General features: G+C 37.6%; 2 protein-coding genes and 1 long non-coding RNA gene across 6 annotated transcripts in view; 2 read left to right on the forward strand and 1 right to left on the reverse strand.

The window, feature by feature from the left end:
• ARAP3 (ArfGAP with RhoGAP domain, ankyrin repeat and PH domain 3) overlaps nt 1-1723 on the forward strand; it is a 98990-nt gene extending 97267 nt beyond the window's left edge. For all 4 annotated transcript variants that reach the window (XM_072400603.1, XM_072400601.1, XM_072400604.1 and 1 more), the window contains one exon: nt 127-1723. In XM_072400603.1, the coding sequence (XP_072256704.1) occupies nt 127-774 (648 nt within the window). In that variant the 3' untranslated portion in view covers nt 775-1723. The remainder of the gene's footprint in view (nt 1-126) is intronic.
• A 6131-nt stretch (nt 1724-7854) lies between these two features.
• On the reverse strand, nt 7855-12996 carry LOC140323503 (proteinase-activated receptor 3-like). Its single transcript, XM_072400605.1, has 2 exons — nt 12840-12996; nt 7855-9470 (listed from the first exon to the last, which is right to left on the reverse strand). Exons 1-2 carry the CDS (start codon nt 12913-12915, stop codon nt 8455-8457), a joined length of 1092 nt encoding a protein of 363 aa, XP_072256706.1. The 5' UTR covers nt 12916-12996; the 3' UTR covers nt 7855-8454.
• A 2376-nt stretch (nt 12997-15372) lies between these two features.
• LOC140323504 (uncharacterized) lies at nt 15373-16684 on the forward strand. The gene is made up of 2 exons (XR_011919389.1): nt 15373-15563; nt 15646-16684. It is a non-coding gene; the product is annotated as an uncharacterized lncRNA (long non-coding RNA).
• The last annotated feature ends 9489 nt before the right edge of the window (nt 16685-26173 follow it).

Raw genomic sequence — 26173 nt, forward strand, 5'->3', positions numbered from 1 at the left:
GTTGTATTAAAAACAATAAAAAATGACAATATAAAAAAATGGTCTGTCTTCCTAGGGCTGGCAGCAAAAGGTTTAAACCCGTAGTTATAGGAATGTTTTCTGACATAAAGTTTTGTATTGTTTTAGCCTATGAAGATGCATCAAGATTCTCTAGAGGAGCTTCAGGAAAAACAAGATGATGATGAATATGAGCCTGTGTATGAAGAAGTAGGAAACTTCCACAGCCTACCACAGGCAGAACTGGATTGTATCCTGTCAACCGAACGACTTCAGCTGCCTCCTCCGCTGGACCGAACCAAAAAGCCTGTACTTAATCCAAACCCAGATCAGACAAAGACAACCATGCCAGTGTCACCAAAGCCCAGCTCCCCAGAGAAGAGTGACAAGGAACATTTTACCAAGACACAGTCTCTAGACCGAAGCCTGTGTATGGAAAATATAAAGACTTTGTCAAGTGATAGCAATAAAACGGGTATGGCAGACAGAGGAGTTGGTCCTAGTATGACAAAATCGAATTCTCTCGAAAGGCAGGTGGATCTAAGCCGAAATCAGCTAGGTACTTCACGAACACAAACTGGGAAAAGCACACTTGATCTGAGCACATTACCACTGTTTTTTGAGCCAACAGCCCCTTCAGACTCATCAAAGGTTCCTGTGTGGAAGAAGACTTCTCCTCTTTCTATGAATATGCAAGATAAGCTAGTCCAGGAACTTAACACTATGCTTAATAAAAAAAATGAATCGGGATCAGGAGCAGGCCAACAAGTGACGTGAACCAGTAAATTTCTTTCCCTTGGTTTATCTTCAGTCTTGAACTTTAGCATGGCACTCCATTGTATATTGATATAAATACAGAACAAAAACTGTAGCCACGAGTTACTATGGAAAATATTAGCTTTTATCTTTGATATTTCTTACATGTATTCTAAATATTCTTTGTACAAATTTATTAATGGTCATCTTCATTTTTAGATTCAGCACATCGCTACTCAACACCCATTAATGTATAAAGTCCTTGATATGATAAAACTATTTAATTCTTGTGACTATTAAGTTATATATTTTTATAAAGGTGAAGTTGCTGGATTTGAACATTTTTAATGTCCAACTTTTTAGCTTTTGTCGCAACTGTAGCAGTGGACATTCATTCGATGTTTGATTACAAAATGTCATTCATGGCTTTCAGTATTTATTGACTCTCCAAAATCATTTATATATGTTCGGGATTTATGTTTTCTAACATTCATTCAACATTGAAAAAATTTCACCCGCTTATATAAGATTCAATAGGAATTTTTAATGATGGTGTAAGTCTTGGGTGAAAAATACTATAAAAAAATAGATGTAACCTGAAAGTATACTCATTAAAATACATTTCCACCAAAACTCTTGATGTTTGCAAGTCCTGGCCGAAGTGAAGTTGGTAGCCAACATGTAATGGATTATGCTTTGGGTGGAATAGTTTGACTTTTTTATTTAAAAAAAAAAGATTTAAAAATGATTCTCTGTCTTTTTATTAATTATAAATATTATATGATTATCCTTGAGAACAAAGAGATTGAAAACAAGAAGGGTTTTTCATTTTTTGTTGGGTTATCACAGTTTCTGTAATGGTCAGCAGGGCCTGATAATTCTGATAATCTCTGAGTATTTACATATTTACCCATTATTGTTATAAGATCCTCTCTCATAACAATCCATATATTAAAAATAATTTAATTTATTGAACTTTGAAGACGTTTTCCTGCAACATCTTGTAACTCATGACCAAGATAAACTCTGCACTTCTTTTTGCATATCAAAGCACAGCTTGCTCATGGAGTTAACGAATATCTAGGCTCCATAAAGGAGCCATGGAGGATTTGGAGAATTTTATACAGTAGCTGACACCACAGTGTCTAATAATATATGCATACATATATTTAAATACAGAACTTTAGTTCTTCAGATGCTTAGTAAAACTATAAATGCAGTTTTTTTCTTGTTTTATGCCACAATCATGTGATCAAAAAAAAACCTCAAATCTAAGCTGTATATTTTAACCCTATAGATGCTGTCAAGCTAAAAGGTATTGGCTGTGTCGGTATGTGATAATGTCATTTTTGGTTGGAATGGAGAGGCAGGGATTGGAGGGTCGTCTGCAAATTCAGCAGCAGTTCCATATTATTGCTGCCTTTCCACATAACGAAGTCTTCATAGCACCACTGGCAGCATCAACAGGTTTACTATTCATGCAAGGGGAGATTAGAGAACAAAGATTTGATCTGAAATCATGATGTGTATACTTTTATTTTACTAAAGCCTAGCCCCATCCAACGCTGTGTTAGCTTTAAATAGTGGAGAATAACTAACATTTTATTCAGGTGCTTTTTAGTTTCTGTGAACTAACTGGAAGTTTTTTTTTTACTTCCTGGTCTGTGGCACCTAAATGAGACTAAGGGGGTGCTGATGTCATTGGGTTAGGAAGGAACAAACCACAGTACAGCAGTGTCACAGTTTAACCCTTACCTACACTATTAACAATGTGTTTTGTCCTCACAAAAGGCTTACAAAAAGTGATGCAATAAAAACCTAACATATCCTTAATTTTTCCCTGTTCTATCCAGAATTACAGACATAGCTAAGGTAGTGCTTTATAGTATGTTAACATGTTTATATTTTGTATACATGTTACTGTGACAGGGCATAACAATCCCTCATTGGAAAGATGTGGCATTGTGTTTATATTGGTATTAAAAGCTCCAAGAAAGTAGCGAAGGGTCCCGGAGCTAGTCATGAAAGGGATGGAAGGGGTCCCTGACCACCTCGTCCATATCCGGGTTCTTCTTTACCACAAGTGTATTATTTAGCCTGGCACACTTAGTGATCAGAGAGCTGTGTATGTAGTAGGTAGCTGAAGGCTGCAGGGGAAAGGACTCCACAAACACTGTTGCTAAAGGAAGTTCACAAAGACTATGAGTTGGCTCATTTATGCTTTGGACTTTGATTTATGTTTTTATTTGTTTAGACAAGATAGGGCTGCCAAGAAAGTTAGGCAGGAGCCAAATGGCTAATGAATATTTCACTGTTTTTATTTTCATCACCTTGCACAGACTAATGCCTGAAGTTTGCTCCCCACCTGTTTCTGGTCGCTGCCTTGCGATCCCCCACGTGAGTTCTTTAGGCAGTTAACAGTTACTCTCGACCATTTGGTTCATACAATCAAAAGCTCTTGCACTGACTGTCTTTTTCCCCTGGATGCTGGTAGGGAGCACTCTGTTGCTGATTTCTAAACTGCCTGAAATGTATTTACTTGATTTAATTCTGCTTTAAATAAAAGTGTTATCAGGCAGGGCTATTATGAGGAAAGGGACAGGCAATGTCCCATCTGCAGTAAGCATTCTTACTTGATCACTCATTTAGGCTATCGGAATGACCGACACATGCACAGCTCAGCTTTGTATGCCAGGTTTACCCCTCAATCCCGGCTTCCCTGGCGTTTGCTGGCACTAAACAAACTCCCACTCATCCAACTAATCAGATGTGCAAAAATCACTTGGAAGGAAGAAGATGGCAGCACCCTGCGACAAAACATGGACAGGTAAGTATCACTGGGTTTGAAGGTTCATTGTGGCTTTAACACAAGATATAAAACTACTGTTTGATCTGCAAAATTCCTGACCATTCTACCCAACCGTACGGGAATGGCTGAAATATTTCCTTTGTCAGCTGTGTAGGATAATCAGTAAACAATGCAGATTATTCCACTTCAGTGTATTGTAGTCAAATCAGTTACATGATGATCTTCCATGGTTTGCTTTGGTTTACAGTGCTTTGCACGTCATTAGTCCTGATGGTTTACGTTCTGAAATAAACTCCTAACAGCTGTTACATGGAACTGTTGTCAGTATAAGAAACAGTCATGTCCTGCACGACACAAACATGCATTCTGCAAAGGGAAATGCCTGTCATAAGCACGTGACTAACTACTTTTTTTTAAATTTTATTCATTTTTCATGCAATCATATATTTTTATCTAAAGAGGAAGTTATGTCTAGACTTTACAAAAACAGTGATTGCTTTACTCAGCTGGAAAAAAAATATCTGCTCGTACTGGAATATTTTTTATGATAAAATATATAAATAAAGGTAGGAAGTGACATTTATAATTCCATATATTATGTCCAAGTCACAGTTTGACTAAGGTGAAAGCTAGTTATGTACAACGGGCTCTATTTATACCCAACATTTACTCAAACATTCCCTGGTGGGAATCAGGTACTGTCATTGAAACACATGGACCTGGGAGATTCCCTGTTTTATAAATGGAGCCCTATGAAATATATTCAATTCTTATCATTAGTTGATCAATTAGTAAAGACATAAAAAAATTCATGATATTTAAGCAGAATGTTCATTGAACATTGTCCAGGCAAGGCTTGATCAATGTTTATAGCTTTGGTTATCAATCATAAAAAAACAAAACCACTTTTTATGAGTTACTATTTTAAATAAAAATAAAGTAAAATCATTCACAACTTAGATCTTTTCCTGAACAAGTGGATAGTACATTCAATTCTAGCAGCCAGTTACAGCAATTCATTTGAATAAATCTGAATTATGATTTTATTACAAAGGGTCTATATTTATAAAACAGGGCATCAGATATTCCCTGATGGGAATCAGTTACTGCCGTTGAAACACATGGGCCTAGAAGATTCCAAGAGGGAATATTTGAGAGAATCTCTGATCCCCTGTTATATAAACAGCTGGTTAACATTACTTTCAGAATGTCCAATCAACTAAATTAAGATGTACACATATACTGCCAAATCTACAACATAGTAAATTACCGGTGGAACAGAGGATACAAATCTAAACATATTGTATATCCAAGCTGCTGGATTTTTCATCCCACCCTGTGAGAAACAAAATGGATTCTAAATGTTTGGGAAAAGCCACCTCTAATACACAAGTTAATATTGACTGATTAAGTAAACTACTCAATGGGCTCGATTTATAAATCAGGGAATCTGACATTCCCTGGTGGGAATCAATTACTGCTAATGAAACACATGGACCTGAAAGATTCCTACGAGAGAATGTTTGAGGGAATGTCTGATCCCCCTTTTTATAAATAGAGGCCAATCAGTCAGAATACTGGTCTCTGAATAGTTAGTTTTAGTCTCGGCTCATTTAAGTTATAAGGTGTCCAAGCTCAACTGACAGCAGTAAACAATGTATGGGGCAAGGATACCCAGGAACAGCCCAGCTAGGTTTGTCCTACACCATCTCTCTGCATGGCAGCAATAAACACAGTTTTAGTAAATTGTAGCTATTGCACCGTTTTGGTGTCCTGTCAGCAGTCAGCCCTTTCAGCACAAGCAGTACATATATAAAGACTTGTGGAAAGCTGATAAAAGGAGATAGCAGAGCAATGATCTCATTGTTTCTCTTAAGGTAAATTATAAATAAGTCTGTATCACTTAAAAGCAATGCGTCCGGTAGAAATTTTGTGTTAATGCAGGGCCTGGCTGTGCTGTCTGGTTGTGTTCCCTGGATCACAAAGCTTATTAAAAACTAATTGTAAACCTTTTGGAGATTAGGACAGTTCCAACCTGTGTATTATAGTTTGTCTGTTCTGTATTATAACGGTTGTCTGATCCTTCTGTAATAAAGAAACTGCTTGCTCACATTTTTTTTATTTTTAGGTTTAGTTCTGATTTAGGCAATTGTTAAATTGCCGGGAATTGAGATTAAGCAATGGGAATCACAAGGAGGAAGGGCAACTGGAAGGTGGCTAATACCAAACTTATATGTACACGACTAGTTATGCAGTCTAGTATACAAAATGCAAAATAACTGGGTTTAGCAACTGGTAATAGCTGTTTCCTCCTTCTCCCGCCAAGTATCAATCCGCTATTGGATATATACTTTTCTGTCCAGGTCCCCCTTTGTTCTCTGTATACAACTGCATTGCTGATCCCTGTAGCAGGTATCATGTATACAGGCAGCTGATGGATTTGCTGTACAGAGCAGGTTGTGTAGCTCTGCCAGTGACTGGTGTCACTGTACTGCCCTTGCTGAGAATTCAATGCCTCACTGCCCAAGGTAGATGGCATTAGCCAGCCTCATTCAACTGGAGCCCCCACATCTTTTGGCCTGATGCTGTCTTCAAGCCATCAACCTGTAATGGACTACCGAGTCATAGATCTGAGGTTACCAAGAGGCTTCCTATGCCTGTAGCTCAAAAGAATAAGTGAAGCATTTTAACAGGCACTCTAAAAAAAAATAGTTGACATGATAACTTAATAACTTTTTGTGGGCTGACCATGAATTCAGAGACAGTTGGCAATATTGATACTGCCTATTGGAGCTTAAAGAAATGGATAAGAAGTCAAGAGGTTTAGGAAAACCTATGGGAACATGTCCCAAGTGACAATTTTAAATGTGAACTTTTTTCCTTTGAGATATTTTCACTAACCAAGGCACATGTGTTGGTATAGTACTATGGCTCCTACATTTTTTTCTGGCTGTATCGATATCCCAGTTAATTGATGGTTGGGAATCTACAGGACAAAGCAGAGGGAAATAGGAAGCAAGGTGAGAACAAGGGACTTACAGTAATTTATAAAATAAGAATCTGAAGTGGTTTACAGACATTAAATATTTGCTGCTGGAAACAATATTTCAATGTTTCCAGTGACAGTAGAATGAACGTAGTGAATATTACCCCGCTGCATCCTTGACCATAGAACGAGACAGCTTGTTTCCCGGGGGCAGAACTGTACAAACCCGTAGATTTTCACTCAAATAATGACAATCGTTCCTCTTACGCAATAATCATGTAGCCTCTATGCATAGCTATACACAGCCCTGGCTCCAGAATAACCTTTTCCAGATCACACACATTGGGCCTGATCTATTAAAGTTCTCCAAGACTGGAGAGGACAGACTATCAAGGGAAACCTGGGTCATCCAGCAAACCTGGAATGGTTTTATTAAAAATAATTTGCTTTTAATGTAAAATGTTTTCAATCATAGACTAGATACAGTCTTGGTTTGCTGGATCACCCAGGTTCTCCCATGATAGCCTACCTTTTCCAATCTTGAAGAGCTTTGATAGATCGGGACCATTGTGATAAAATATGGTGACTGCTACACACTGCGCCTGATTTATTAAAGCTCTCCAAGACTGCAGAAAATAGACTATCAGAGGTGAACCCAGGATTTTCTAAAAGATGTTTACAGTTTGTTGGCAAATGTTTTAGATTCTAGACCAGATCCATTCCAGGTTTATTGGATCGCCCAGGTTCTCCCATGTCAGTCTATCCCCTCAATTTTTTGGGAGCTTTATTAAATCGGGCCAATGTGTTGATCCTAAAGTGAACAAATATTGCACTGTGCACTAGTATATATTTCTACAGTGTGTCAGGGAATCTCTGTTATTAGTAACAGGGTAATAGGATTTTTAAGAATACTTTTTTAAAGTGTATATTCATTTGGCACAGATAAAATAAATAGTCATATGTAGGTAATTTAAACATTTCATTCCTACACAATTTCTATGTAAAAAAAAATGTTGTGAAATTCTATTTTTTCCCCATGACATCATCAGGCCGTGGGAAGAAGTTGCAGTGTACTTTTATAGACGAGTTCCCTTTTTTGGTTTACATTTTTTTGTACCTTTGGCTGGCATTAGACTTTAGGGTTATAGCATATCATTATAAGATCTAGGTAATGCTATCTGAACTAGTGGAACGTGTCATATAGTTTACAAATAAAACAATGATACCTAACAATAATTTTGATCCTCATTTGCATGAATGAGGACTGAAAATGTATTGAACAAGATGGATGTTTAGGAAGACCAGGTTTCATTGTTTTGTTTTTTAATACAGATTTCAATATCAAACAAATAGAGGAAACATAGCAAAGGATCAAGACTGTTCTCTTTTATGTATTAAAAAAATAATTGTGTACTTTTCCCTTATACTGGCTCAGAATAGCAAATACAACAACAATGTGGCTGGATGAATACAAAGCAGAATGTATGTGTATTAAATGACAGTGACTGATTCACCACCAGTGACCACTAATCATAATTTGTCAACGTTATATTCACTGCTTTTGTGGCATAATACAGTTTTAGTGACTACCCCTGGTTGCCTAGTTTTTTTTGGGGGGGGTACAACAACGACTACAACAAACACATATTTAATACAAATATTCTGGCATTGCTTAGAAAACAAGAACATCCATTACAATTTAGGCAGCCTTTATTGTCAGTAAAATAATATAGGATTTGTCGAATGTCCTTATAGGAAAACATATACTGTTTAATTGTCTGATACAAAAAATATAATTTATAATTGTTCAAGAAGGCAATATTAAAGTTTAGTTGTCCAAAAAGTACATTTTATCTACTTTATGCGGTCAGTATTATGATATCTGGCAAAAACATATCCTAGGTATTTATGTACTTATTCTGACCATCTCTGAAGTCAGTTTCATTTTTTTTGTGGACCCCACTGACTCACTGTTTTCACTGCTGCCCCAGTGAAGGGTTTTTTTTACAATTGTCCGGAAGTCCTCCGACATGTAATAATATATGAAGGGATCGATACAGCTGTTGAATGATGTCAAACTTAATGCCACCATATACCAAATGTAGAGTTCATTGCGGCAATCCCAATTCGTTTCCAAGTAATGAAAAATGAGCAAAATATTACTAGGGGTAAAGCAGATGATGAATGTGAACACAACCAAAACGATCAGTCTTATCACTTGAGTGTAAGATTCCTTATTCCTTGACAGGGATAACCAAATTGATATATAACACAGCAAAATAACAATCACAGGAATGGCAAATCCCACGATGAAAAGCGTCAAAAAGTATTTGGTGTACCATTCATAACCATAACAAGTTGCCCAGACTTCATGACAAGTTGTTATAGTTGGATTGCTAAATGTTTTTGATTGTGGGACTATAAGGAATATGGACATTCCAGCTATTACAACCATCCAGATTCCAGCAGAAACAGGTGCAAAATGTCTCCAACTCCGTAAACTTCTTGCCACGAAAGGATGGACAAGAGCAAAGTATCGATCAATGCTGATGGTCATGAGAAAGAACACAGAGCAGTACATGTTTCCATAGAACACCGCGGTGACTATCCGGCACATGGTCTCTCCAAAAATCCAGTTGTTTCCCAGGAAGTGATAAGCAATCTTAAAAGGCAATGCCAACATGAAAATCAAGTCTGCAGCTGCTAGGTTAATAAGTATAAGGGTGGATGGCATCTTCTTGGATTTAAAAAGAAGCACCCACAGAGCAATTCCATTAGCTGGAAGACCCAAGAAGAATACGACTGTATAGAGAGTTGGCACAACAAGAACAGTGGCAGGGGAATTTAGATAGTACTGAATATCAGCATCTAACACTGAAGAGTTACAATTGCTTGGTTGAAGAACTCTTCCTTTTTGTGGCGCTGTAAAATAAAAAGAAAAAACAGTCAATACTAGGAACATTTTTTAAGGGTACAGTCAAGGTAAACATATTATTCTGGGAAAACCTCAACTCAAATGTGTGATTCTACTGTATAAGATCTCCCAACTGTCCCCAGCTCATGTCTCTATACATACACACCCAACATATCATAGGGGAAATATCCGTGCTATTACTCCACCACATCTCATCCTACATTAAGTAATGTGACAAGATGAAAAAGTATTCTGTTTACTTGCTGAAAAAATTTGTAGGCTAAACTAATCCAAACTAAAAAAAAAAATATGACCAGACGGGGCTTTAGTGCAGAAAGGGAGCGGTGGGATCCCTTCTGCAAAAAGCATTCTTGTCTGACTGATCGCTTCCTTCAGCTGCCAACATAGCTTTCCATGCGGTTGCTGGGACTGAATGAACTCCCATTTATCCCAACCCGGCCAATCCAGCTGGCCAAAGATTACAACAAGGAAGAGAAGAAGAAAGAGGATGGTGGTACCCATGAAGGAAGAGGTGAATATACCAGGGTTTAGTTCTGCTTTATGGACCAGTGTGGTGGTGTGAGCAGCAGAGTGGCTTGCAGGGTTTCAGCCAACAGGAGCCAGAGGGGAACACCTGTCTAAAGTTAGCTTTCAGTAATAAAGTCTTAACAGGCTCTATGTTTTCCAAGCACCAAAAATGTATCAATTGTGGACAAGTGTCCCAAATCATTAAGGGATGGATACAAGGTAGGTAAGTAGGTTGGGTAGACTATGGGAGGTTTAGAACTTCTTTGTAATGGTTGTTTGTTTTTTACTGCTTTCAGAGACTCTTTTCGAAAGTTTTACCCTAACTTCCTGTCCTGCTGACAGACAGGAAATCAAGTAAAAACTGCAACAAGGAACAGTCATAAAAATCTACCAGGATTCCATCATTTTTACTACTCTACATTTTTTTCTTTGTTTCTACTTGGCCTAAATTCCTGTCTGGTAATACATTGCAGGCAGAACAGGAAGTGGGATTTATCATTATTAGTTCTGTAGATAGCACTAAAAACCTGAAAGGGGATATAATTCTTCTCCACACTTTGCAAAGCTAACAAAAAAAATCCAAACTAAGTCTCCAGTTTCAACCAATAATTTCATGATGCCACAAACAGCGAAAAAAACTAATTGTAATGGCTGCTCCTCAGCACTGAATACAACGTGTACGGAGTCTAATAAAATACTATGCTCCAGATATGTGCACAGTAGAATGGCAATAATTCTCCCACCAAATTCAAAATGGAAATGTTTATAACTGAAGGATTCCAGGCACAAGGTCACACAAACTCCAGCTTTTTTATACCATATAAAGGAACAACACAACTCAGAAAGGTTTAGGACATTTGGAAACAAAAAAGTGATGTGCAGTGTGACTTATTTCATCATATCTTGGCTAACAAGGAAATGTCATTATGAAATCAGAAGAATTGTGTATAAGGCTGGGGTAATAGAAAAGACTGTGGATGGATGGAAAGATTCTGCTGAACTATTTCATTACCGTATAACATCCTCAACTAAATCTGTGTACAGATGTGCATCGTAGTTGCTAGAAATGATTGTTAGTGTAGTATTGATTGCACTTTAATGGAGGCTTCCTTGGACCCCTTTATAAGTTTACTTCAGCAAATTAGGATTGCCAGTAAAAGAAATGCAAATATTTATATAAGCAACCAAATGAAAACAATGTATTTTAAAGTAAATGATTAATGCTCTACCAAATTAACCTCAAGATCATGATTGATACCAAATTAAAGCCCCACAGCTAGATTTAGCCGTAATATTAATGTTAACATTGTAGGGCAGACCATATTGCGCCTGCTGGACCTGGACTTGCATATGTTAAAAAAACATGACCAGCTATGAATGCCAAGTGCATTGAAAGTGTTCAAATATGATATACCGACACACATTCATAAATATTCAAGGTGACAAAAATATACAACCCAGAAGCATATCTGTAAGATGTTTAAATATATTTTATAGGTAACCCAATCACTAACATATACCCTTTAACATGTTGCCATGAATTTCCTGGGTTAGGCACCTCCTGTTATAGGATGACAACGCTCTGTCCCTGTCTCCTAATTTCACATGGGCTTCTAATGGAGACAACAAGTAAATGTACAGTAAACATGAATGCAAACGTGTTTTCATTGTTGTCCTTATTCAGTAAACCATCCCTGATAAATGTCATACATGTATGTACACATGAATTAGCTACAAAGAACCTGAAGGGGATCTTCATCATTAAAATGTAACAAATGATGAAAGAATATAAAAAAATGTATTCTTTTGGAAAAAAAACTAAGAGCTAAGAGATTTAGGAAAGTAAAAGTCAGAGTTTACATCTACTTTAAAGAAGTATTGCCTAGAAATTTTATATTTAGAATTTTTTATTTTTAATAGGTGGATAACCCACAATACCAACTGCTTTTTAATGATATTGATTTTAATGTCAGAAGAACCAAAAAAACTATGATGCATTGTGAGCACAAATGTTGAACCATAATACACAGATGTCTAAAAAGCTTAGTTTCAGCCTTATAAATATGTTCACATAATTTGGTCATGGTTATTTGGACCATGGCCAAACTGTTTGCCAAAAAGGGTTCAACAAACAGACAATTGTGCCAATAATTCCATATTTTTTAAAAACCAGTGAAAGCCTTATTCCTAAGGTTAAAAAATAACCCCCTTGTTATCAAATGTTAGTCTTGGCCATCAGTACATTTGCTTTGTTCATACCGGTGGATGGATGTTTTATACAGCTCCAGTGCCAGACCCCTACCCCTACTATCTATTTATTCCCCCTTGTATCCTTGTATTTATCTTGCTATATATCTACCCCCCTCCCCCTTCCAGTAATCAGAAGTGATGGGTTATCAAAACTTACTTCTGGACTAGTGTTATTGAGCAAAAAAAGTAAATGTGACATTTTTATTTTATTTTTATTAAACAGGTATTATATAGTGCCAACATATTACGCAGAGCTGTACATTAAATAGGGATTGCAAATGGCAGATGAATACAGACAGTGAAACTGGAGGAGAGGACCCTGCTCCGAAGAGCTTACAATCTAGGAGATGATTGATGATGACTGCTTTGAAAGCTCACACAAAACGGTACACTGATTCTCCAAATAAAATAATTAATGAATAGTCCCTTAAAAGAGACAAGGATGCCAATTATATACCAATTCCTGTATTCACATGGTAACTCCATTTGTTTCAAAATCCATCCAAAACCCAAACATTCATTTTCCAGTTTCTTGTTCTTTCAACATCATTCATTCATGAACACAAAAATATCCCACATTTTGGAATATATATAAATACCTTGATGGCAGGAAGCATTGGAGATGCTCAAAAGAGTGAAGAGAATCAGAGTGGTATATAAAATCCGTGAAGGCATTGTGCACAGCTGTCTGCGTCTGCTTTCTGTTTTCTGTTTCGATAACAGGATACATCTATCACCAGAGCAGAAGTGCTGCACAATGATGTATACATTACACAAAACCAAAACCTCCTCCTTCACCCTTTTCCGGTCAAAAATTTGCAAACACGGCCTGTTGTAAGTAACCAAAAATACTATTTTTATTTGATGTGTGATCAGATTTATGTCAATGCATTTTTTTTACTGAACACTTTAAAAAATTGACCTAGTTTCAATTATGCAACAGTCAACACAATAGTTTTTTTTGCAACCCATGCTTGAATAAATGGTTGACATGTCACAATATATAGCAATAATATAAGTTTCAGTTCGATGTTCTTGGTGTGCTGCTAGCAAAAACATTTTTGGGTCTTCTTTTCCCCAGTGATCAGGCTGTAACATTGTAACTTTGTAAGTAAGTAAACACATCTATGCGGGTCATCAGGATTGACATGCCTGTAGTATGTTGGTAAATTTTTCCAATCTGGTGATGTCCTGTATCTTGTGCGCTGTGCAGCATTACTAAAATATTATCAGACCTGTTCAACTCTCCTTTGAGAATTACAAAGAAAAAGTTTATCTATAGTATGAAAAAGAGGAGAGGGTGCACTGTAGTCCTATCATGCTTCCAGCTTTAGGATGACAGTTTCTTCTTCATAGACACAGTACCAGTGTTCCTGAAAAAATCAGGAGATGAAATAACAGTGTATCTGGCAAACTTTTTTTTTATGATTGCCCCTGGCAAACTTTAAAGCTGTGTCCCAATTGAGGAGTTTTTTTTAACTGGGGACCATTGTTATTGGGACAATCAAAAATGTTACAGTGGAGCTTGGAACTCCTGGAAGGGAGGTTATTCATTGAAGAGCAGGGACTGTCTATAAGTGGGATTACTCTTACTCTGGTAGATATCTAACTTTCTGTTGTGTGGGACTAGAACTGAATAGAATTTGCAGAAATGTCTCTCCAAAAAAATTGTATATATTTTTTTTTGTACAGAGTTACATACCTGCTAAAGAAAAAAAAAAGTTGTTGGTTTTTGTGTGGCATCTGGAAGTCTCCATCATGCACTGATTTACTTTCCTCTCTGCTCTTATTTTGCAAGTTGATAGAGATAGAATGCTCCTAATGTCACACACATTTTCAGTTAGTAGAATATTTCAGGAAAAGGGTAATAGGATTTTAACACAGTGGCACCGCACTGCACTCTTCCCAATGATCTTTCAGGTTTGTTGGAGGTATAATGAAGATTTGGGCATATTGCTTTATTTATTTTGGGCCTGTCCATCTATAAAAGATATTTGGAAGAAGGTGCATGGGATAATTTAGGGATATTGCTAATTTTACTGTTGCATTTAATTTGGTCTTCTTCCTGTTACATGAAAGACCTTACCTCTTGCCCTACATGGCACCCATGAGAAATGTCTTACTATATGGTTTAATTATCAGGAACTCTTATGCTCTCTGGCAAACAAGAGCCACCTGGACCTCACCATTTAGAAGCATGTTATGTACTTTGTTAATTAAAAATTGGATTATGTTCCATTAGATCTGTTTCTTTGTTATGTTCTAACTCATATTTAATGTTCTTAAATATTTTCTATGTTTTTTTTTTTTTTTTGTGCGCAACTTGAATTGTCTACTATGCATTTTATTTTGTTCCAATGGATCGATCATCTATACAATGTACTTTGTCACTTGTTAAATAGTAAAGATCCCTTCCTAGGGCACAAAAAAGAACCTGGCGCAAATTTTAACATTTGTTCTATCACATGGTGCTAAATAAATCTGCTTTTTGCTGTCCTTATTCCTATCAGATAGATGTTTATGACACCCTGGCACTAGAAAAATAAGTGAGGGTAAATCTACCTAACAAGGGCATATACATCAATAAAGCCCTACAGTGGTTCTTAAAAAAACAGGTACTTTCCTGTCCAATTCATGAATGTTTTAGTGATCATAGTAGACGTGCAAGACATGAGCCACTGACCTTTATAATGTAAAAATGGAGGCCTGTCTTTACTCCAGGTCAGTGAGTCAAAGTACTTAAAGTAATATTACTACCAATATAAATATAACTGTGATGGTCATAATAGAGGTGTGGTTTGTTCAAAACTAAACTCCAGGCAAAAAGCTAAATAAAAAATACATAAGTACTTAATCACCTAGCTGCCCACGGCCTTTGATTGGACAAGCAACAAGAAACAGAAAACTACAGGGGGACAGGGGCACTCTATTCAAGAGTGCTGTTTAAGACGGATACCCCCTCTTTTTTTGGAGACATATCCGCCTATCCCTGTTTATCCCCTGTCTTTTTAGACGGGGGATGCTGGGCTGGGACTGGTCTTTGACTAGTCGCAGCACTGAGCCGGAAATGGGCGGACCCGCTCTCTTCACTCATTGACGGGGCATGAGTAGGCGTTCCCTAGGCACCACTTCTCATGCCCACATCATCCAGTCAGCTGTCACGAGCTTCCCCGCGTTGAATACGTGCACGTGGAGCTAGGGGGAAGTCCCTGGGACGCTGCATATACCTGGAAGGACGGCGCCACAGGAACTCCTTCTGCCTGTCACACACTGGCTGCCAGCTGTACGCTAGGCAGCTTCACAGAAGAAAACACCCTTCCAAGGTACGTTTTATATAAAAACTTCCACCTATTGTTGATATATTCTCAAAAGCCTACACCTCTTCTTAAAGAATTTTTATTTTAGAATACTCACACACATTGGAAGCCAATCTGTAGGATTCGTCTCTCCCAACACTGGGAGCTTTCAACACGGGCATCCCTACTCAAAATTGGTTAGGTTTACTATTAATACTACTATATCTAAACTGATTTTGAATATTACATCATCCACCTACAGGTAGGTCTACCATTTTACTATAACCTATAACAGACATTCAATAAATAATTGGACTATTTCAGGATTACTTAGTAGCTAAAATTCAAAATTCCCTTAGATCCAACACCTTTCCTCTCATAGAAATCCTGTCTTTTTGACTCACTTTCAATTCTTCCAAAACCTGCTGAACCTCGGTTCTCATCGCCATATCTGTCAGGACTTAGCTATCTTCAAACCATGTAAGTCTCTTTTTTATTTTGTTTTTATCTTCTAAAAAAAAAAATCCCTACAGGACCCAATAAAAACTAGATAATCACTTAAAACCCATTGTGAAAGGCATGTTCATATACTAACAGCAAACCTATTTCAAAATGTTTGCTTTATACAATTAGTCAAGAATACAAAAAACGTAATGTTTTATCTTTGATCCCGATCAAGATATATTATATCTTGCTATATATACTATGAACACGTCAGAACCTGCTATAATTTATGACTAATATATATATGTATATTTTTGAACCTAGATGACTTGAACTACTTATGTGTAAAAACTTTCATTGACTTACCACTGCCCCTGAAGAAGCCAAGAAGGGCAGAACTACTTATGTGTAAAAACCTTCATTGACCACTACCCCTGAAGAAACCAAGAAGGGCGAAACGGGTTGGGTATTACAGTTGATACAGGTTTATATTTGAAACGGGTTTATATTTGATTACTTATATGGTGATGTATGTATGTATCATGGTATTTCACATATGTATAGCGCCCTCTAGGGCCTAATAACGTGTATTATTTCCTGCTAACAAGACCACAAGAAGTTGATTGTGGTAAACAGGATAACTATTTATTGTATTGTTTTTTGAGAAACTTATCATTCAATACATTAATATTACTTGCCAAAAACCCTTCTCTGTTATTTCTGTTCTTTCTTAATTTTAACCTTTCTAACGATTTGGGGTCAGGCATCCTTACTATCTAGAACATTCTAAAATCCACCACAAACCACTTTCTCACTAGATGATGCTGGATGTCTTTAAACTCAGACCAACTCACAGTTTTTAAATATTTCAGTTAGCATTTTTAGCATAAGTGAGGAACCTGTACAACTCCAAAAAGCAGAAGATGAAACTAGAGACCATGACTTCAACTTGCAGGTAAAATTACAGTAAAAAAAATCATTTTAAATTATTATTTGCAGGATTTCCTTATCCTGGATCATGTTTTATTTGGTAATTAATATGTTTACTTGCAATGTGTCTTTGAACTTGCTAAAAACTGGAGTAGCCAATTCCCTAGCACAGCCCCCTCTGTCCTTATATTCAGAGCCCTCTTCTCTTCTGGGTGTGTCTAATTACTGTCTGTATTATCAGTACCCCTGATCCCCTGCAGGAAAAACAAACAACAAAACAAAAAAACACAGAGTTATTTTTGTGAAACAAAAGTGGACAGATCGCCCTGAAATTTGAAATGAAATATGAAATACCCTCTGTAAGGGATCTGGCACTTGCTGCAGAAAGGTATCCCATGGTATGGTTTGGAAGGTTCTGGATGGGATCTATGCTACAGGCTTCAGGAAAGACAGTAGAAGTTCTGGTAGACAAAAGTCTTTTGTATAAGCCAATGTTGAGGGCTCCTCGAGTCAGCCATGGAAGATTTGGGAGGGTTCCCTGGCCACCGACTCTGGGCTTGCATTTGGACTGAGAGCCCAGGTGCTGAAACAGTCTCTCTTAATATTTGATATGTATGCATTAAAGGTAGAATTTTGTCATTAGTAAATATCTAATCTTTATGATAGAAACTCTCTCTGCCTGAGGAGTAACAGGAGTTGACCCTGGTGCTGGGTAAATATATCCCCATGGGTCTTTTCTAGTTTGGCTCTGTGACCATTTGACACAGTCTAGTGGTTCTAAGAATGAGGGTTAAGAGTGAATCATTCTTTTTATTGAGGGAAAAATTCAATATCATATTGAGGTAGACACTACACTACACCACACAAGATAAGTGTGAGCAGGTCAAGGTAGAAAGTGGCTGGGTTGTTTCTATGTAATTCTGTTATTCATTTTACTGTTATAAACTCACTCAGCACATAAAATATTTAGAACAATAGCCACATCAGATTGTTCTCACAGGTGTCAATAAAAGCTCCATCTATAGCGAAATGGTTACAGTGAAATTTGAGTTTATAGAGAGTAAGGGGATAGCTATGTCTAACAGGGTAGCATGATATGATGGGTATAACATTTTAACATCCCTCTGTTTCAGAGAAGGTAAGTGTCCAGCTATGTGTAACAGGCAGCTCGCCAGCCACTCAGTCCCTCGCACTGCAGCGTCTGCAGATTTGTCTCCAGGTGGCAGTGAGCGGTACTGAGCGTCCCCCCAAGCAGGGTTCCATGGCATGAGAAGGGGTAACCGCAGCGCCACCTCACTGCCAGTCTGAATGCAGCCTTAACGTTTGGTGAGTGGGCAAATTTATATTTGAGGAACCACTTTGAGGTATATTTGAGAGACCGCTTTTATATTTACCTACTTAATATTCATAGCACCAGGGAGATTAAAGTGCAACACCCTTTTTTTTGGTTACAACGCTGCAACAATTAAGACAGAATGGAGCGCAAAGCCTCCCAGTATACCTACGTCATGCATCCCGAGAGGCTCTAGAATGCTCCCTTCCACGCATGCGCAGTGAGATCGGCAGCTTTTTTTCCCATCTACGACACCCAATCTCACACCTGCGCACTGCGAGATCGGGTGGCAAAGGATGAAGAAGCTTTCACTGCACCGGGCTGAAGACAGATACTGGGACGTGTTTTTTTGGGGGGGTTTAGTTCCTCTTTAGGAACTGGGGAAAAGGTGACTTGTAGGAAAAAGCAAAGTTGCAATGGAAGTCAATTTGGTTAAGGTGAACACTTAGTGCCATCTAGTTGTCAAAATGACATATAAAGTCCATTATAATGCAACTGACTATTACTACATACAATGCCCTGGATAAATGAGAACCTTCACAGATATTCTAACAGAGGCACAAGTAACCAGAACATTGGTGACAAATTTGTGTAGCAATCCCTCATAAACCTATTAAAAGATTTTGTTAACTCTTTTTGCTTTGTCAGCCTAAAGCATATACACAATACATACTGTAATGGAAACCACTGGAGAAATCATCAATGCAGAAGTATCTAGGTGTACTTGCAAACTGTAGGCTCAATAGAATGCTAATCTGCAGTAGATGAAGCTAGAAAATCACTGAGTTTTAACAAAAGAGGCACAGGAATATATTTGCCTCTTTACCAAGCAATAATAGGACCTCATTGGCAAGGATACACTTTCATCAGTGAAGCTGGGTGATCCAGCAAACCTGGAATAGATCTGGTCCAGGATTCAAAACATTTGCTAGCAAATGACTATGAGGAAATCCATTCCAGGTTTGCTGGATCACCCAGCTTCACTGATGATAGTGTACTCTTTCCAGCCTTGGGGCACTTTAATACGTCAGGCCCAATTTCTGAATTAGATCTACAATGGTGTAAACATGTATATTCACAGACAATAGAAATGCGTTTGTCTTGTCTTTACTATGACAATTCAGTATATTTATCATATAACAGTTCATCATGTCCATCAGAAAAACCCTACTGTGGTCACTACTTGATCCCTGACCCTGAGATGTTTTGTTTGAAGGTATTGTCGATGGTAGGGTAGAGATTACTTCCAGTCCTGATGGTAAGTGATAGAAAATCTCCCGAATAAAATGGAAATGGCAAAAAAAACAGAATGAATAGAGGCAGTAGGCTTTATTAAAATCTGTCTAATGGACCCTCAAGATTACCTATAGATGAGGCTGGCTATACATTTAGAAAACTTAAACAGTTATCCTTACTGAGTAATAACTGACTTAAAGCAGAACTGAAATCCCAATATGACAGTAAGGTTTCTTGCCCCATCTAGAATTACCTATGCATTCTTTACTGTTAGAATAAAAACAAGGCAGAAAAATAGTTTTTAGGGTTCACTTTTTTATTGCCCAGTTGATGCTTCTCATGAAACACAAGACTTAGTACCGTGCTGAGTTTTGGTTATTGTGTCATTGTGTTCTGCTTGAAGTGTACAATGTCATGCATGATAAAGAGTTGGGAAGAGGGGGAAATGAACAGGTGAACATTTGCTCCAAATTGACTTCAAATGCACATAAGGTGACAAATTTGGTTGATAGAAAGGAGGAAAAAAGAGGCTTTCACAATTCTGCTTCAAGGTTTCAAAACATTACAAATTATTACAACCCAGCAACACTGGGGTAAAAATATCAGTCAGGAGACTAAATATTATCAGATAAAAGGCAGCTTCTATCCTCAAAAAAAGCATTGTTATGTACCTTATTTTCAAGACACAAAATATTAGGCCAATAGATTATTTTCAGAAGATATGCATTCCATTAACTGTTCTCTAATTATGTAAATCTAATGGTACCTGGCACCTCAAATATCTTTGGGATTTGTCCACACAGTTCCCTTATTTTCGACTCAACCATATTATAGAAAATCCATCATTGGGAACAGAGGTTTGGTTTAAACCACCCAAACATATTTCTTATTCATTTCTGATTATCATCCACAGTTCTTAAATGCTTTTTACACCAGCTAGTCCAATTTTCTACTACTGTAACACAACATGAATAATACTATGTTGTTCAAAAAGTACGGAAGTAAATTTAACTTACATTGAACCAAAGATTGACAATCCAGATACGCAAAGGTGGGTTCCCAAATCATCACGTTACTACGGAAAACATATAATTTACCAATATTAATAATCCAACAATATTCCAACATAAATCTTTAAAAAAACAGCTGGAACAATTCCAAAGCCACTCGTACTATTCCCTTAACTTCTCCCTTTTGACCTACATTGGTCCTTCTTTCCCTTATCTGTATTCCTCTATTCTTTTCTGTTCTAATATTATTTGATCCCTCATTCCTTACTTTTGTTCACCCTCCTAAAATAGAAAAAGAAAACAGAATTACATTCTTTACAAAAGTATATTACATTTACATTTAAATCATACTTTTCACCATTAGTGTTCATTTCCATTCTAAACACAAATTCTAAAGTTCATTATTTTATCAAAACACTACACAGCTTCATTGTTCTCTATCACACCTTACCATGAGCTGTAACATCAATATACTTATACTAGTTTTCTGAAAGTTGATCTGCTGTTGCTCAGCAGGTTATTGTTAATTACGTTTACTTCCATTACTGTCTATAACCATTATTGAGTGGATCAATTGTGAGCCAGGGTATTTATCTTCAAATTAAACTATATACAGCCAAATAATATCGCCCTTAACATTATCTACCCTTAACCCTTAACTGATAATCTCATATTGCCACTGATAATCCCATATTGCTCAGAAGTATATATATATATATACTATAGAAGTATATATATACTCCTAAAAACCACAGACCCAGACGTCTTCTGTTCGCTGAGCTATTAAAATACAATATAGAACCTTATCAGTCCATAACTTATCAGACCTTTAATGTGAAATTAGGGATTTACTCTATGCCAATATCTGCTGGCATACTATGGTTCTAAAACCTAAATTTGATTTGCATACAATAATAAATTATGGACCAATATATTTACTAAAAAAGGACAATAAAATACTTGAAAAACCTTTTAGTCAGTACAGATATTAACACCAATTCATTGAGAATTGTAGAACTTGTATACCAACAAAGTTAGTAACAACATTAGAAGAAGAAATTCATTTATTTTAAATATTAGAAAAATGCAATCTATATCCTAATACTGGATATACAGGAAGCCTTTAAATCATTAGCATGAGACTTTGGCAAGTTCAAGAGCTATTTTTTTTCATTGATAAAAGCTATATATGCATTCCCATCAGCCCAGATTTTATCTAGGATTCTCCATGAGCCTTATAAAATAAACAAAAGAACTAAGAAGGGATTCCCTCTATCTTCAATACTTTAATTGTAGCAATATTATTCCAAACTGCTATCAACAACAAAGTTACAGAGATTGTAGCTCTACATCAATAGATTGGCATCTTTGGAGATGACAATCTTTCTACATTTTCTCTGATTTCTGAACTAAATTTACAAATTTCTCATACATTTCAGATCTGAGAGTCCTCTGTCCTCAACTCCAGTGCTGGGTCTTCTGTGTGGCAGTATGACACAACATTTCGTGAGTTTCAGCCATCACAATCTTCAATATCACCAGTGAAGGGAAATTAGATGTAACCATTAAATCACAGGCTGTAATGCTACTTGTCACCACAGGAGGGAGAGCTTTCAAGAACCTTGCTGGTTACACACAGGGGTTAGCACTTTTTGGGTATATAACACTGCAGCCCCCTGCAATTCTTTCTGAATGATCTCTGTTTTCCAAGTTTCGCTCTTGCTACCAATTCCTTGCTCTGGCATGTGTTTGCTTGACCCTTGACTTTGTTGACTTACCTCTTGTTTCCCCTTTTTTGAATTACCACAGCCTTACCAATGCTATGTCTATCCAACTTAGCTTTTTTTGTCTTGCCTTCTGCTGCCTTGCTGGAACTGCCTGACCTTTCATTTCCAACCTAACTTGTCACTGACTTTCCAATGCAGTCCTCCCTTCTAACCCTGTGTGGGTATCTGACTGGCTGTCCCCCTAGTACAGTGGCCGGTAAAATCTATCAGTCCAGTACTCCAATACCCTGTGTCTGGGTCACACTTCTATGTGCAGTTATATCTTTGGTTATGCATTCCCAGGACAGCCCATCTCTCTGTAGACTTGGACCCCATCCATGAAAGTTTGCGTGAATCCGACATACCCCAGTCACCCACTAGTGCTAACAAGCATCTCTTAAGAGCTTGATACCCAGGAATTTAATCGAGTACTGGTCATCTGCCATCTACACAATTTTTCAATCTGACTAGATCAATTACGAAGTGAATCAAATTAAAACTTGCTGGATACAAGATATCACTATCAATGATCTAGTCCTCACTCATAACCTCCTCACACACACGGCTCCAAGACTCCGAGTCTCTTGGCTGTAAAAATAGATATTTACTTAAGACAGGTGTCATCTCTGCATCTGACTTCAACTTTCCAGGCTGCTGATGAACCTTCTATTCCTTCTGCTTCCCCCACCCATGCAACTTAAACTTAAAAATGTCTATTACTTAAGAAAAAATCCTTTGCATTTACTGTGAAAAAAAAATAACACACAAGTAAACATTGTGCTGACATAGATTTAGATATCTGTCATTAGGACATAAAGCCAGGAGTGAATTGTACTTAATATTACAGGACAGTGTAACCATACAAGTTGTGGTGAGAAGAGACTGAAGAAATCAAAATGCCTTCAGACAGAATCAGCGCATGGCACAAAAAAGTCTTATAACAGAAGGTATTCACATCAATAAAAGGATTATTTCCCATTTCAGAGTGATTGGGGGAACCATGCAAACTTGTCTTGGATCACTGTCATTAAGGCAGAAGGGGATAAGCCATCTAAAACTGTACAAAGCAAAATCGTGTATTTGGTAAAGACGGTGTGTTGGGGATGTTCTAACACATTTGTCACCAGAATAAGAAACAAGTGACAATCTATCAATAGAGACACCTGTTCCTTTGTAACTGAAGACAAGAAGACACTTCTCCTCACAATGGAAATATTTCTTCTATTTTTTCTTGTATTTGAAGGTCATGAAGTTACGTTGTTAAAATGTAAAAATAAAAAAATGAAAGTTTGAACTATACATACACTTTTTGTATACAGTAAGTTGGTAAAGCTAAAAAGAAAACGCTAAGAAATGTTATGCTACATATGTTTCTGTTAAATTTCACCTGTTTTTCCACACCATCTATGAGGCTCCTGAACACTCCCCAGTACTAGCATTTAGCTTGGCTTTTAGACTTTTCTGTATTTGGATCTCTTATATTACCTTATCAATGTATTGCAGTAACTGCAAGCAGGGGAACAAAAACCAAGTGTAATTCCTAAAACTGAACTAGGCAATTACTTCTTTTACTGCCAGAAAACCTGCTTGTCAGGGTTAGTATTGTCATATCTTTACTTCTAGGAACTAGACATTGCAACTATGTTTTTTTATTGCAATCACCTCACTGCAGGTATTTGACTAGTCAAATTGATACCACAATGGTTTCTCATGCCAACACAACTTTCCTAGAGCTGCCCTGACTCTCTGGAATGGTCTTCCTCGTCCTATTCAGCTTACACCTACTTTCTGTTCATTTAAAAGAGCACTCAAAACCTACCCAAAACTTGCCTACCCGTCTTTTTCTGTCTCCTAAACCCTCACTACTTCCCACCATTACATATCTTCCCTCATATTGTGTGATACTTCCCCCACCTCTTAGATTGTAAGCTCTTCAGGGCACGGTCCTCTCCTCCTCCTGTGTCACTGTCTGTATCTGTCTGTCATTTGCAACCCCTATTTAATGTACAGCGCTGTGTAATATGTATGCACTATATAAATACTGTTTAATAAAAAAACTTGTACATTCTGTAATAACTTATGTGCCAGAAGAGCAATAAAGAGCAATAATTTGTTCCAACAAATGGGCCCTTGAAATGTAAGGATAGAGTCTCTTTTTAAAAGTAATTTATTCTTTATAACTGATGTAAAATTTTGCAGGTTCACATTGGAGTGACTGATACACCCTCATAGCAACATCTGCATGTACAATGTAGGATCATCACCCACCACTAGGGATGAGCGAGCGAGATTTTAAAATTCGATCTCACTGTGAATCGGGCCATTCTTGCTTACCGAACATGTAAGCGAAAATGGCCTGTGTAAGTTCAGCCGTCGAGATCAAATTTTTTGGGACCTGCTAGAGCAATCAGGGGAGTGGAGCTGACAGCTCTGCTCCCCTGATTGCTCTTGCAGCCCTGTAGTATGTGTTCTTGGATAGAGATTCTCTAAGAACACAGGAGTACCGCAGCTGTGCTTATCATAAATAAATGCAGCCGCGGGAATCATTCGGTGATGATTCCCACAGCTGCATTGATTGATGAGCACAGCCGCGGTACTCACACTGACAGCAAGAGTACCGTGGCTGCATTCATGAATGCAGCTGCAGGAATCATCCTGTAATGGTTTCCTCGATCTTCCGATGGGTTCTGATCGGTTTCGCTGACCCATTGGAAGTTCGAGGAAATTTTGGCAAGAATGTCAGAGGCATTCTCGCTTATCCCTACCCACCACTAGTCTTGTATTCTACATAACAATAAACATTTTTTTCAGCTCAGTGTTCTGCTTCAAATTGACCAAAACTGTGTATTGTGAAGTACTACCAAATCAGATGTGATCATTTCCTTTTTCATTTGAGCAAATCTTCTGTCACCTATAACAAGGATTCCTGTTTTCAGAACCTGGAGGCCCCCCACAAACACTAAGGGTTGACAGAGCTCTTTTAGAGGAAGGATTTGCATACTTTACACCAGACTTTTTACCCCTGGGGAACCTTGGAAATAATTGATAGATCTAAAGGAACCTCTACTAAACCTTTAGGTCAGTGGAAAAAATGCACCTTATATTGGTGGTCAGTGGAAAGCAAGCCCTCCTTACAGATAGCTCAAAAGAGCTTTAGTGTCACGCTACTCGCTATAAAAGTATGAAGTCACCATCACATGGGAGGTCAATCAGCCAAAACTCAAAGAATACCTAGCAACCTCTGGTGGAACCCTGGATGACAAAATGTCTGCTTTATATAAATAAGATATCGCACTTAAAGCAAACATAGGCTCAACATTTTCACTTTACATAAAAGGGTAGACAACCCTTATATGTAAAGGAAAAATATTATTTTTTTTTTGCCGAGGCGATTAAGACTGAATGGGAGCACAGAGCCTCCTGGGATAAGTATGTCACGCACCCTGGGAGGATTTGGGTGCTTCTTCTGCGCATGCCCGGGATCAGAAGGGGCATTTTATCTATTAAGGGAACGAGATGCCGATCTCACGCATTTTTTCCCCCTTCACAGCGAGTACCGTATTTTTCGGCGTATAAGACGCTCCGGCCTATAAGACGCACCCAATTTTAAACGAGAAAAATCTAGAAAAAAAAGATTCTGAACAAAATACCAAAAAATCACTCTGTGTCAGTGTATCGCCTTCTAATCACTCTGTGTCAATGTATCCCCTTCTAATCACTCTGTGTCAATGTATCGCCTTCTAATCACTCTGTGTCAATGTATCCCCTTCTAATCACTCTGTGTCAATGTATCCCCTTCTGATCACCCTGTGCCAAAAAATCATACTCACCCGATACCGCGATGCTGTGGGCTTCTTCTTCTTGCTCTCCTCCTGGCTGCAGCGCGTGTCTCCTCCTCCTCTGAGCGAGGAGAAGCCG

This window comes from Pyxicephalus adspersus, chromosome 2, assembly GCF_032062135.1.
Source record: "Pyxicephalus adspersus chromosome 2, UCB_Pads_2.0, whole genome shotgun sequence".
NCBI lineage: Eukaryota > Metazoa > Chordata > Amphibia > Anura > Pyxicephalidae > Pyxicephalus > Pyxicephalus adspersus.